We start from the raw sequence: 14426 nt of genomic DNA, 5'->3' as shown, positions 1-14426 counted from the left end.
TATATAAAAAGCGAAGATGACTTCCAAATCTGGTTGTTGGAGTAGAATAGAAATCAAAATGAAATTCTGAACAAAGCCTACCAATTGCTTTAATAAATTGAAGGAAAAGAAAACCATGAACCATAGGATAAATAAATACATAGAACTGAAAAAAGAAAAGAAAAAAAAATGAATAAGAATTTAGTACCTCTGGAGATTTTAAGTCATTTTTGCTAAGTTTCAAAGAAGTTCAAGACTCTTTTAAGGAAAATAAAGGACCTAAATACTGTGAGGTGTTAGTATATAGCACACTGGTGGAAGCTTGAACAACTGTTAGTACTAGTGGAAGAGAAGTTTGAAAAGATGGGAATTTTGAGCAACATATTACATATGGAAGCTGGGGAATTGAAAAGGTAAATATATCAAGATGGGAATTTATGTACAATTTTACACTTACTGATGTGGGTGTTTTTTTGATAAAAATGTGTAAAATAACTTATTTTTTCTATTTTGCAAGATTATGTAACTACTGATGTAGTTGCTCTAACATGTCACTATGTCAGAGGATTCCAATAGTCAAGGCAAAAGACTTCCTTAAAAAATAGCTCAAGTTTTCAAATTTGACAGTTTTAGACCATTTTTAAACAATTTTGTGGGGGGTTTTGGCCCCTCACATATCAACGTAGTTTGCCCCTGTTATAAATTAAACTATAAAATTTTAAATTCATTTTAGTTCTCTCTCTCTCTTTTTAGGGTTTACTTTTTAGTATAAAAAAAAAAAAATATGGCAGACTAATTTGAAATCTCTCCTAAACTATAAAGTTTAATTTGTAACATAAAATTACAAACTTTAATTTGATATCTTGTAAATTATAGGATTTAAAGTGTAATTTTCCTTTCTTAATGCGTTACTTGTTTGCTACTTATAACACTTTATTTGTTTTGATTGACAATGTTTTTCAACAAATTATGGTCGTCTAATTGCCAATCAAATTCTTGAGAATTTACATCAGTTTTCTTTCCAAGTTATATATACAAGTTTTACTTGCTACAAATTTACATTTTTTTTTTTTTGGTCTCATTTTTTTAAAACAACTTATTTTTTTGGGGGGCCATTTTGAAATATGTTCTTTTATCTTTTATCTTTAATCTTTAATTTTTTTAATTTCTTTTTGTTTATTTATTTATTTAAAAACGACGTCGTACCTTTCAATCTGTTTGTGGTGTATATAAATAAGGGAAACCAATTTGCCAACCCTTTGATACTCGACGCTCAGCTGGGCTCTGCTCTACGATCTGCAAACTTCGGCCACAACAACAACGAAAGCAACAATGAGAATTTACTTGAGCTTCTAACAACGTCGTAGGTTTGTTTCTCACTTCACTTTTCTCTCTCTTTGTAGTTATTGAAGTATGATAATCTTGCTTCTTAATTGTACCAACAAGTTTAGTCCTACTATGTTATCTACTTTTATCTGACTACTTCGTTGCTATGGAAAAACGAAATTCATAATTTGAATATTTCATAGTTTCTTTTTTTTGGAAACCAAACAGGGCCTTATTGTTTGTATGGCTAAGTTTCACTTCCACCCCCAGTTCTTTTCTTCATCGAAATACAAAGTTTCTGTTAGTTGGTGCAGCCATTGTTCGACAAAATGCCTCAATCAGTGTGGAAATGGGTTTTGTTTGGTTTCAAGTGTTAAATTATAAGATATTTCATTGTAATTATAATGGTCATAATAAGAAACTATATAGTGAACGATAAGTTTTATCAAGTTGTAAAATTTGCATAATAAGAAACTATATAGTGAATGATAAGTTTTATCAAGTTGTAAAATGTGCGTTTTGCATGAGCTCCACAAACTGGGTGTTGAGTGTTTTAAGAGATTAAGCCCTGAAAGTTACACATTGAAAAAATGATGATGTAATTACTTTGTTAAAATAATGAATATATGGTAGCCTGATTCTGTTGTTATAAGAGGATTGTAATTTCATGGAAACTTTTGGTTTATATATTTGTAATGAACATGATTAGCATTGTCTGCTCTAGCTGCTCTACATTTGTGAATTTCGAGGTTGAACATGAGAGCTGAAATATTGAGTTATTAGTGCCTATTACTTAATTTTTCATTTCTTTATTGAACTTAATTGATGGGAATATATTTCTTTTTAATTGGTATTCATATCTTACAACCTTTTCAGTGTATTTTGTATGTGCTTTTGACTCCTTTGTATTTGCTGTTATCCATTTAAAATTGCAGCTTGAGGGGTTCTAGTCTCTGTTTAGGTTCAAAGGCTATTAGCAGCCATTGATTTTCATATGCTGCTGGGATAAGCTATTGCATACAGGAAAAATAATCACTGATTAGGAAAAATTTACAAAGGATGCCAACATTAGCTGCATCCCGGTTGCTCCTTGTTGGAGAGTCATTTCCTTTCCAAAAGTTATCACATGTGTCTAGGACAGCTTGGTTACACAGAAGTATACGTTTTCTAAGTAGAGTTGAGCGGGACCATGGGCCCCTCACTCTTACGAACCTTGGGTTCAAGAGTGAATTTGAAGCAACAGACAAGAACAATACCAAAAAACCTAAGCAGATGAGTTCTCCTGTTGAAGTTCCTAACAGAAAGCACAACGCAGTTGGAAGCAAGGGAATCAAGGTAGTTGGGACAAAAAAGTTGCTTGGAATCGAGTCTGCTCCATTTTCAGCAAAGTCATTTTCCGAGCTTGGCCTCCCACCTCCATTAATTGAGAGGTTAGCAACTGAGGGCTTTGCGGTTCCTACTGATGTACAGTCTACAGCAATTCCTACCATACTTAAGAATCACGATGTTGTGATTCAGTCTTACACTGGTTCTGGAAAAACATTAGCATATCTTGTTCCTATACTCTCTGAAGTAGGCCCACTGGGGAAGAAACCTTCTGATGATAATAGCAAATCTGTGAAGAAAATGGAGATAGAAGCAGTAATTGTGGCTCCCTCTAGGGAGCTGGGCATGCAAATAGTAAGGGAGTTTGAGAAGATTTTGGGACCTATAAACAAAAAAGTGGTTCAACAGCTTGTAGGGGGTGCAAATCGATCAAGGCAGGAAGAAGCTCTCAAGAAAAACAAGCCAGCCATTATTGTTGGTACACCAGGTCGGATTGCGGAGATCAGTGCAGCTGGAAAGCTTCACACCCATGGGTGTCGTTTCCTGGTCTTAGATGAAGTGGATGAGCTACTTTCATTTAATTTTCGAGAGGACATGCACCGGATACTGGAACATGTGGGTAGGAGATCAGGTGCAGATCCTCATGCACCAAAAAGCCCACTTGCCCAACGGGCTGAGCGTCAGACCATCATGGTGTCTGCAACTGTGCCATTCTCAGTAATAAGGGCAGCTAGGAGCTGGGGGCGTGACCCACTTCTTGTCCAAGCCAAAAAGGTCATCCCACTTGAATCCATCCTTCCCTCTGGTCCAGTTAATTTGACCGAGCCTACTTCCAGTTCAAGTTCAAATTCAAATTTGCAGGCTCAGGCAACTGTGGAAAGCCTACCGCCCTCCTTGAAACACTACTATTGTGTCACAAAGTTACAGCACAAGGTTGATACATTGCGAAGATGTGTACATGCGCTTGATGCCAAGTCTGTAATAGCTTTCATGAACCACACTAAGCAGCTGAAGGATGCTGTCTTCAAGCTAGAGGCACGTGGGATGAATGCTGCCGAGCTACATGGGGATCTTGGAAAGCTTGGTAGATCTACAATTTTAAAAAAATTCAAGAATGGGGAGGTGAGGGTTTTGGTGACAAATGAACTTTCAGCGAGGGGTTTAGATGTGGCAGAATGTGATCTTGTGGTTAATTTGGACTTACCCACAGATTCCATTCATTATGCACATCGAGCTGGCCGGACAGGTCGGCTTGGCAGGAAGGGTACTGTGGTGACCATGTGTGAAGAGCCAGAAGTTTTTGTCGTGAAAAAGCTGCAGAAGCAGCTTGGAATTCCCATTCCAGCTTGTGAGTTCAAAGAGAGCCAGCTTGTTGTCACTGAAGAATCGAAAAATCCAGTTGTAAGGTGACAATACATTTTACATCTTTAGCATACCCTCTCCTTGAATCACTCTCTCACTAAAATCTAGGGGGTAGTCCATTCTTGTATCAGTTGCTAGTTGCAAGATTAATCCACTAAACAGAGAAGCTCCATATAATTTACAATTTTGTGTGGAACTTGAATTTTATAATGACTTATTGAATACCATTGGTTCAGACAAAAAATTGTTAGAATAATGATTAAATGATTAGTTTGCCATTTTCTAATAGTTTAAGCTTTTGGAATAAGTGATAATTTATTATGATATCATAGCAGGTGGTTCCAACTTTGAATTTTGTCTCTGCTATTTCCTAAAAATACACTAGAATCAGATTCTGGTCACTGTTTGACTGTCATAACATAGAAGTTACCATATAACTTGTTTAGCACATTTTGAACCATAGTTGTCAAAACGTGAATCGTATCGTGAATCAATTTTTAATTTTTTTGTATCGTGTATCGTAAGATACACAAACACTTAATAAAATTTATAAAAAATTATATATATACATATATAAATGGTATATTCATTATAAATTTTGAATATATTTAACTAATAACTAATTTATTCATCACTTATGTAATAAAATTTAACAAGCTAACTAAATAAATCAAACTAGCATTTGTTCATAACATACATATTCAAATTACTTAAATTCAAAAGTGATAATATATTACAAATGACCCAAAAATAATAATTTATTTTCATCATATTCATCAAATTACCTAGTCAACCCCATCTAAGTCAACGCTATCATCGTATTTATAATTTTGCAAATTTATTTCTTTATTAAAATTTTCTTCATCGTCATTCGTCATTAATATTTACTATATCTTCTTGTTCTTTTTATTTTAATAATTTTTTATAGTTTTTTTTTTTTTTTGTTGGTGGTATTCTAGTTTCTTGGACTTATAACAATAATGATAAAAAAAATTAAAAAAAAAATTTTAATATTAAAGTGAAAGATAAGTGTGTACTGTATAGTCCAATTGTAGAAGAGAGGGGAAAAAACTTATAAATATGTTATTTTACTAGGCAAAATTAAGTAAACTCATAATTGTGTGTTAAAAACAAGTCTAACAACTTGTTAGATTCAAATAAAATAAAAGTACAAATTTTAACAAAAAATATTATTTTAAAGCATTTGTCTATGTATCGTACGATACGTACGATTTTATGATACGATACGATTCATACGATATGCACACTAAATCGTACGATTCATCAGTACTTACGATATGCCAATAAGATACGGAACTTTTTACACATGATATGATACGCATCGCGTATCGTATAATACTGATAACTATGTTCTGAACTTCCTAGTTGAAAGATAAGTTTTTAACTTGCTGTTTACCCTGAGATGACCTAGATTATTTTTGAAAGGTAATGTGAATTTTTTATTTTTTTTTATTTTTCTAGATCTTTCATTTTTCTTTTTTAATTAAATTGATTTGAATGAATGACAAACAATACGTCGATAATTATAGCAATTTCTTGGACGATGAGACAATGACGAATCAGCATTCAATTGTATTGGAAGCTATTTTATTGGAGAAGTATCATAGTTGATTAACATTACAACATAAGTAAGAAGAAGTTGCTTGAGAAGCTGATCAGGTTATATAATATTTGCACAAGCAACCTGAAGCATCACCAGATGATCCTCTTACAAAGCTTGTAGCCTGACAAGAGACCGCAAGTGGCAATTGCAAGGAAAGTTACAAAGGACATACTGATGGCAATGATGGTTGCCTTCGAGAGTGATGCAGTGTGCTTAATGCGTTGAATAGCTGGTATTGCTACTGAGGATGACGAAATGAGAAGGTAACCCACCAACTGTCAAATGCTACCAATGAATCAGCCTTCTCAGGGAGATATTTTATGCCAAGAAAATGGATATTTACATTATTGGAAGAAACTTTTCTTAATTGAAAACATTCCAACTACCTGATCGAGGATGAAGCTAATGTAGTCTGAGATCATATCTGGGATGAGAATGCCTCTATAGGTAATGTCACAGACACCTTTGAAAAGTTGGAAATCCGAGTAGATGAAAGTAAATATGTTTACAATAAAGCAGTACCTACATAGAGATAATCAATGAAATAATATTAACTTGTACTATTATAGCAAAGATATTCCTATGCACTGTTATAGTGGGGTTCACCAAGTGAAGTAACGGCGAGCTTATATGGTAGCCTGATCGTTTTCTTGTGAGTAGGACAGCTTGATTCTTGTAATAAAAAAGGTGTTATTATTGTACTTGGTTTTGCAATCGATGTGCTAGATGTAAGGTAGTAGGATGTTAATCACTAACCTCAAAATCTATCACCCAATATGGTACTTTATACTGGAATCGTTTCTGTTTTACAATTCTACACATAATTCAACATCGATCAGAAAACAAGGATCTAATTGGACGTTGGATTGGACCAAATATTACATATATTTGATTTTGATTAGAAAGTGTTAACTTTCAAAAAAGTTTGGCCTTGTGAAAATGGACTTGGTTTAGGTCTAGTGTCTAGTTGCACTGAACACATCAAGATAATGACACGTGTTCACTTTGGATATGTGTCATCATTTTGACAAGTCCAGTACTACTAGACACTGGACCCAAGTTTTGTGAAAATAATCCTTAGGAAGTAGGCTTTTGCCTAACCATAGATCAAATTGGCATCCAAGTCCCAACTCCCCAAATACACCAATACACACAACGAGAATTAAATGAAAAGCTGCCTCTCTCTCACTAAGGAAGTTTAGTCATTTGAGCTTACATTAATTCTGGGTACTCATTGAAGTTAGAAGGTGCTCTGCCTTGTTTCTTTGGTGTTGATGTGGCCAGTGAGAGAGCGCATACAAAGGAGAAAATAAGTGCCGAGAACCGAAGGATGAGAGAGCAAAGATGGATAGAAGGTCTAGTGTTCGACCTGGCAGAGGCAATTGAGAAAGTGAACGGCGATGGTGTTGGGAATGGCTGTTGGGCAAGAGAACTAGCTGCCATAGGTGAAACACCGGCCATTGATCTACAATCAATCACTAACACATCACTTTCTTTCTTCATTATATTCTTCTTTTTTCTTTGCTTCTGATGATTTCGGGGACTACTCTCTAAATTTGATTTATGTTAGAGCTTTGTTCTCCCAAAAATGGGTAGATTGATAACCATTTACTTAACTTCAAGGAAAGCAGCTTGTTATTATGGTCAATGGTCACTGTCCAAGGTTAATAAGAAAATATAAAGTTAACAATTTTTTTAGAAACAAGCTCTGAAAATTCTAAACAGAAGAAGACACATAAGCAAGAAAAGACTGCTTCTGCCAATGCTAGCTTACATAAGCATGCTAGAGATGGGATGGGATCGCCAAATCACTGCTTGATTTAAAAAGGAGGCAGGTTATGGATTGGAAAGAGAAGTTTTTCATGTCGACTTTCTTTGGTCAACTTTAATTTCTCGTTTATATTGTAATGTGAGCCAGAAACTTCTTGCACTCAATATTCTACTCAACATTATTATTATTTTAACGAAGTTTATCCATGCTTCGTCATCATCCTAATCCATCGGTTTCCTGCAAGAGCATTATACTAACAAGAAATATAAAAGGGTAGGTTTATCCAAACTTGCGTGGAAAAAAGAGACCTGGCATGTCAGCTTTGTAGTTTGTTACGCAATTTGCACGCACAATTTTTGGATGCATTCAGCTACCTACTTCCCCAAACAATACGGCATAAGATGAGATGAGAGGTTTTGCTATGTGATTTGCATCATTACCAAGAAGCTTATTTTTGAGTGTGAAATTCAACCTCCATGGTCAGCAACTGGGACCGAATGCTGATGAGGTTTTGGTAGTGGACAGAAGCTAAGAGAATAATTCTAGAGATATACCCCAATCACACGCCTAATTTCATAACTTTTTGCCAACCACTCACGATTGTACAAGTCCACAAGTTGTGAAATTGTGTGTGGGAACAAGTTGTGAAATTGTGTGTGAGAACGGTTGTGTAACATAGTATTGTTGATTCATGCTGTCAACACAATGACAGAACTCTGAGCAGAGCTCTACCATCTCTAAAAACAATTAGCATCTGGTTTGAAGTATTTCACTGAAGCATTTAGTTTCTCAGATCAATTTATAAAACTTAAAGAGTCTAGGAAAATTGATGAAAGATCATACAGCATCAATTTCATTAAAAAAATTTGAATTTCCTATCTGTTTGCTAAAATGAAGTTTATCCTCAACATTGGCAGAAATATAGAGAAGTTGATACAGTTGAATTCTTTATTTTTTGAGATGGCAAGGCATGTAGCTCAATAAATTGTGGGATGCGGTTTTGCTAGAATGTCATCTAAAGAATTTCTACAATTTGCTTATTACGCCCTTAAGCATGCCATTCAAGGCTTGGACTGGTATCCCCACGGATTTTTGCTTGCCCAATTCCATTGGTCTCTGCACATCTCTGCAATACCATATTTCGCCCTGTAAAAAGGCACAAAAGTGGCTGTAAGAACAAGCTAAGAGACAGAGATAAACATTATAAGCCCTGTTGTCAGCTACGTAAACACAGCCTTAGCATGGTTACTATAGTACAATCAGGTATGTTATAAAGGATCCATCTCATAGTGAAAGTTGCATCAATAGAAACATGATATAATATCAATGTAATGTACTTTTAAAATATAAAAAAAAGAATAGAATAACAACATACTTCCAACCAAGTTCTCGCTCAGCTTTCTCTGTAGAAGCATAAACAGCTGTAGCATCTCCCGCCCTCCTTGGACATAGTTTGGCGGGGATTTTCTGAAACATAATATGAGAGAAATTTCAGCATATACCCAATAATTACATAAGAGAGATATCTGCAGGGGCATGTGAGAGTCACCTTGCCAGAAGCTTTCTCAAATGCAGCCACCATTTCAAGCACAGATGTACCACATCCAGTTCCCAAGTTGTAGGCCGTACAACCTAAGAGAGTAAACTGTCTTTTAATTCACTTTTACCCTTCCTAGATATGCTAAAACAAGATTTTCATAGAAATCCCATGATAAAAGCATGAGCGTGTTAAATAAATGCCTAATAAACTGTTAACAGGTGACAGAAAATTCATTGACATACAAATACGTATGCAAGGAAGAATGATCACCTATATCCTCTTTAGTAAAAAGCTTCCGAAGAGCAGCAATGTGACCATCAGCTAAGTCCATGACATGGATGTAGTCTCGGACCTGTTTAACACAAAAACATTTGATATTTTGTAAGCACAAAAAAATTGTCAATTTAATCGAATTTTATGTAATGACAGAATGTAAAATACTACTGCCATGGTTATAAAGGATTATAAGTGGAATACAAAACTATACATAAAGAACATACCGCACTACCATCCTTTGTGGGATAATCATGACCATACACGTTAAGCTCAGGCAATCTGCCAACAGCTACTTGCTGTATGAATGGCATGAGATTGTTTGGGATGCCCTTTGGATCTTCACCAATTCTACCACTCTCATGAGCCCCAACAGGATTGAAGTATCTGAGTAATATAATTTTCCAATCTGGCTCTGCCTTCTGAATATCTCGAGCAATTTCTTCAAGGAAAAGCTATAAATATAGATTATATTAAAAGTCAGGAAAGAAAAGAAACTGCACTCCTATGAACACAAGAAACAGAAAGTGGGATTATCCAACTTCAAAGACGAATCCTATGTGTGGTATGCCCAAAAAAAACATTACTAAGAACCCAGTGATACATACCTTGGTCCTTCCATAAGGATTCATAGCTTTCAATTCAAAATCCTCAACACAGGGTATTTTTTCAGGTTGACCATAAACTGTTGCAGATGATGAGAAAACCATCTATTTGGCCACAGGATAACATTACTTGTGTCAGTAATGGGCAGAGCATGCCAACATGTGATGTAATCAATAAAAAAATGGCGCACATTCTAAGACTAAACAATTCTCTGTTAAAGATTCAACTGGAACTTGAATGCTATAACTAATTTCGACAAACAAATAATTAGACATTTTTTATGATTTGATAGTTACAATGGTGGGTGATTTACAAGGGCTGTGGCGACAAAAGAATTAGACATCAAACATAAAAACTTCACAATTTAGCAGTAAGACACCAAAAACACCAATGTTACTACCACAAATATACAGCTACATATACAAATCATTGTTTATGCAGTTATGATTTGAAAGAAATAGACTGGAATCAGAGATTTAGCAAAATCAAATACAACTAAAATGAACATTTAATACATAACTCAACAGCAAAAAATTCTTTAAAACACAGACTATTGTTGATTCACTTCCAAACCATTTGTTACAAGCGCAAGATTCAGAAACAAAATCAAATTTAATTGCAGGCGCACCTTTTTGCAATCATATTTTGCCATAACCTCATAAAGATTAATAGTGCCAATCAAATTGTTATCGAAATAACGGCGAGGGTTTGCAACACTCTCCCCAACAGCCTTTAGGCCAGCAAAATGGATCACAGCATCAAATCTGTCTCAAACAAAGCCAATGGCACAAAATTAAGCCAACTCTTTAAAAAGTCTATAATTCTGTTTGTTTCCGCAGAAAATATTTAACAGTAAAATTGAATGAAAACAGTGAAAATTCATAGCACTGCTAATGTAATTGAAATTAAACATACTGTGTTTGAGAAAAGAGCTTCTCCAAGTCCTCCTTATTCCTAAGATCACCCTGCAATCAAACCAACATGTAATGTAACCAAAAGCCAAAAACCTCAAACGCCACCGTTTGGTTGCCAAGAAACTGTTAAAAAAAAACCAGCATTGCTCAAGATATTCAAGAATCTATAATTTATAACCTTCTCTTCCCTCATTTTCTCGGCAGCCAAACAAAACAGAAATTTACACACACAAAAAGAAGAAGATACCAGATGGAATTCAAGATTCTGAGAACGCTTAGGGCCGACCAAATCACGGACCCTATCAACAGCTTCGGTGACGGAATTATCAAGATTGTCGATGATCGAAACCCTAAAGCCTTCATTGAGAAGCTGAACCACAGTGTGAGAGCCAATGAAACCGGCTCCTCCGGTAACCAGAATCGTCTTTTCCGAGAAAGTCATTTTCAACTCGAACTACAAAGAAATTCTTTTTTAGAGAGAGAAGGGATTTGTCTGGAATGAGAATTTAGAGAGAGAAAGAGAGAGTGAAATATGAATGCAAGTGTAAAAGAAAAATAGAAAGGGTAGTGAGTCAGAAATAGAAAAAGAGAGAGAGAAATATATATAAATGGAATTGTGAATCAGTGTTTTTATTTATTTATTTTGGTTAGTTGTGGTTGTGGTATCGAATTTTGGTTTGTTTTGTTGGCGCGCTTTCCATTAATTTCTTTCCGGATCTGTCAAAATCGGAATCGCGCGTTCAATTATCAGGTGAGGATGACTGTGATACCGTTACCGTAGGAAAAGGAGGTGACACCGTCACACGTCAAATTTTAAAGCCAAAATGGTTAGGGAGAGACATCTGTCAATTCCCCATAATGTTGCTGTCATTGATTAGCTTCCTCTCCTAATTATTGCCAAATCCCATGAAATTAGATTTTTAAAATGAATATTTTTTTTTTTTGGGTGAGAATCTAAATTCAATCCTTCTATATTTAAAATAAAATAAATGGACAAAGTGTTAACAGAGAATCCTAAAAGAAAATATCTTAATCAAGTTGAGATTGTCCTTCTGCTCAAAAAAAAAAAAAAAGTTGAGATTGTCCTTTTTTTTTTTTTTTTTTTTACCTTTTTTTTTTTTTCATGTGTTTTAAAAAGGTGGGAATAGAATTTATAAATCAACTTCTTTTATCCACATATTTTGTTCACAAGTATTATAACTTGATGATATATTTTTTTTTCTTTTGATAACTCATAACTTTTTTTTTTTAGTAAATGATAATTCATAACTTGCTGATATGGTTGACTGTAATTGGTGAACAATTATTTTCACATATACTTGCTATTTTTTCTCCACCGTTCTTTGTTATTCACATTAGAAAGAGGCTTAAAAATTGTGTCCATAAACTTTCACATAAATTAGGAGATTGAAAAGTTCATTTACTTTGTGGTTATAATATAATAAGTAATGTGATAGTTGTTTACTTTATTCACTATATTGGTTTAGTAGTTTTTAATGTCGTTATTTTTATTTAGTTTTTATACTAATTAATATTATGAATTGTTTGAGAACCATATGCAAATTAAAAGGTTGTGAGTTCACATAATTACGCATTCATAAACCATGTGTGACAATTTTTTTTTTTTTTTTTGAGGTGTGACAAAATATGAATGTCCGGATAAAATTTATTTTTGTATTAGTTAAAACTTAAAAGTTGATACACTATTTTGATTATAAACTTATAAAATATATAATTTTATTTAGACATTATAACTAAATTAATAATTATTATTACATAATTTCAAAACACTCATAACATTTGCAGTCTTATAATTAATATTTAAAAATTATCCAAAAAAACAATTGAAGGCATAGCTAAACGAAAATCCCAATTCAATAATTAAAAACAATCCAATTTTTAAACGTTTAAAATTATGGAAGAGTTAAGCGAGGCTGACATTGTGATTATTCTATAAATTTAGATGTGGGTCCTATTGGACATGAGTTGGTTTTTTAATGTGTGTTCATTAAAAACTGAACACAAGCCAAGCTCTATAATCAAAAGAAAAGAACATCTTCATAAGCAGAAAAAACATGCGGAAAAAAAAAATGCAATCTAATAATCTGGTGTAATGTTGAAAAAAAAGGAAAGAAAGAAACAAAATTATGTGTAGTTGAAATTTAGTATAATGTTGTTCCTTCAATGTGTACTTGAGTACCTGTAGTCGGTAACACTTGGATCAATTTGAACAGTCCAATCAGCTGAGCAAAATAAAGGAGTTCATGAAATCAAAATCAGAAAGTAAAATAGGGGCATAATAATATTGCATCAGTCTTTTTTTTTTTTTTTTTTTTTTTTTTTTTCTACATCACAAAATCCCTTGGAAAAGATGGCCTATTTTTTAAGTTGTGCTAAAAACTCTCACCGACATGTTCGGCAAGTTCTTATTACAATGAAAAAAATTTGTTACAAGAAGAAATTTACACAACTATTGACAATTACCAAGAGTGATTCCATCAATAACGTTTGAATTGCCTTCTCCAAACAGTGAAAAAATAAATCAAAGAGCATCTTTTCGTTAATCTTCTAGTGCTAACTAATAGTGGCGACTTTAACTATGAGTTTTAGGTTGTTTTGTAGCGGCTTTCCTATAATTTAATTCCTGATGTAGATTCTAGATATCAACGGCACCTTTCACTTCATTGTGTAATTTACAATGTTATTTTCAATCCGAGGTCTCTCATCAATGGTAGATTATTCCGCATTTATGATTATGACCTGCAAAAGAGAGAGAGAGAGAGAGAGAGAGATAAGATAGAGATAATCATATATAATTGGAATTCATGAGGGCTTACGAGATCGATTTTGCCAATTAATAATTCATTTAGGATCCTATTGGATCTTAGGAATGTGGAAGTAATCTTCTTTATTTTTAATAATTCGATTATTGAGGGTAAGGAAATTTGAACCGTGAATATTGGAAATATCAAAATATGAGTTAAGTTATAAAACTTTTGACAATGGGACGGAGACTTAAATGCAGAAAAATCATTCACAAGAAATGTATCAAGCGTGGTAAAAGCCAGTACTCTAAGGTGGTATTGGAATAAACTATAAATGCAGGAAAATCATTCACAAGAAATGTATCAAGCGTGGTAAAAGCCAGTACTCTAAGGTGGTATTGGAATAAACTATAAAGGACTACCCCATGGGGTGTTCAAAACAGGGGGGTAAACTAAGGGTACGTTTGGTATGCTATAATAGCTCTTGTAATGGAATAGTTATTCATGTGTAATAGCAATTCGGTCATTTAGTTGCATCTTTATTACATGGATTAGTTATTACATTAGAATGACTATTCTTTAAATTAAAGAATAACTACGCCTCTTTAAAATGGATGTAATAGCTATTCCTTAGTATATATAATAGGTTTTAAAATTAATATATTTTCAAAAATATAAAGTTTCCTTATACATCATCTTTTACAAGCTTTTCATATGAAACAACGAAACTTATGAATAGTAATATTTATTCCATTACAATGTCTTCTATTCCCAGTAATAAAGATTACTATTCCTAATGTAATCTACATTCAGTGTATCAAACATACCCTAAATCACACCACCACCGAAATCTGACTGTGCTTAGGATAAGGAAATCTGACTGTGTCAAGGATAAGGATAATATGCAGCCTACTGACTCAAGGAAAAGGAGATTACAATC

At 33.8% G+C, this 14426-nt stretch overlaps 3 protein-coding genes across 4 annotated transcripts; 1 reads left to right on the top strand and 2 right to left on the bottom strand.

Moving 5' to 3' along the window:
* The first annotated feature begins 1207 nt into the window (after positions 1–1207).
* Positions 1208–4281, top strand: LOC126708983 (DEAD-box ATP-dependent RNA helicase 47, mitochondrial). Its single transcript, XM_050409043.1, has 2 exons — positions 1208–1346; positions 2241–4281. Exon 2 carries the CDS (start codon positions 2365–2367, stop codon positions 4039–4041), a length of 1677 nt encoding a protein of 558 aa, XP_050265000.1. The 5' UTR covers positions 1208–1346; positions 2241–2364; the 3' UTR covers positions 4042–4281.
* A 1292-nt stretch (positions 4282–5573) lies between these two features.
* On the bottom strand, positions 5574–7421 carry LOC126708841 (CASP-like protein 4A4). Of its 2 annotated transcripts, none has more exons than XM_050408808.1 (3): positions 6834–7421; positions 6004–6139; positions 5574–5902 (listed from the first exon to the last, which is right to left on the bottom strand). In XM_050408808.1, exons 1-3 carry the CDS (start codon positions 7118–7120, stop codon positions 5831–5833), a joined length of 495 nt encoding a protein of 164 aa, XP_050264765.1. In that variant the 5' UTR covers positions 7121–7421; the 3' UTR covers positions 5574–5830. The 2 variants fall into 2 exon arrangements, with proteins under 2 accessions (XP_050264765.1, XP_050264764.1); XM_050408807.1 differs by having other exon boundaries at positions 5574–5892; positions 6834–7409.
* A 793-nt stretch (positions 7422–8214) lies between these two features.
* Positions 8215–11486, bottom strand: LOC126708840 (bifunctional UDP-glucose 4-epimerase and UDP-xylose 4-epimerase 1). Its single transcript, XM_050408806.1, has 9 exons — positions 10969–11486; positions 10723–10772; positions 10436–10571; positions 9810–9911; positions 9429–9656; positions 9199–9280; positions 8938–9020; positions 8764–8855; positions 8215–8534 (listed from the first exon to the last, which is right to left on the bottom strand). The coding sequence occupies exons 1-9, from the start codon at positions 11161–11163 to the stop codon at positions 8450–8452; spliced, it is 1053 nt and encodes a 350-aa protein (XP_050264763.1). The 5' UTR covers positions 11164–11486; the 3' UTR covers positions 8215–8449.
* Positions 11487–14426: the final 2940 nt, after the last annotated feature.

This window comes from Quercus robur, chromosome 12 (assembly GCF_932294415.1).
Source record: "Quercus robur chromosome 12, dhQueRobu3.1, whole genome shotgun sequence".
Taxonomy (NCBI): domain Eukaryota; kingdom Viridiplantae; phylum Streptophyta; class Magnoliopsida; order Fagales; family Fagaceae; genus Quercus; species Quercus robur.
The sequence above is the reverse complement of the archived record's forward strand: the minus strand, read 5'-3'. Positions and strand labels throughout refer to the sequence as shown.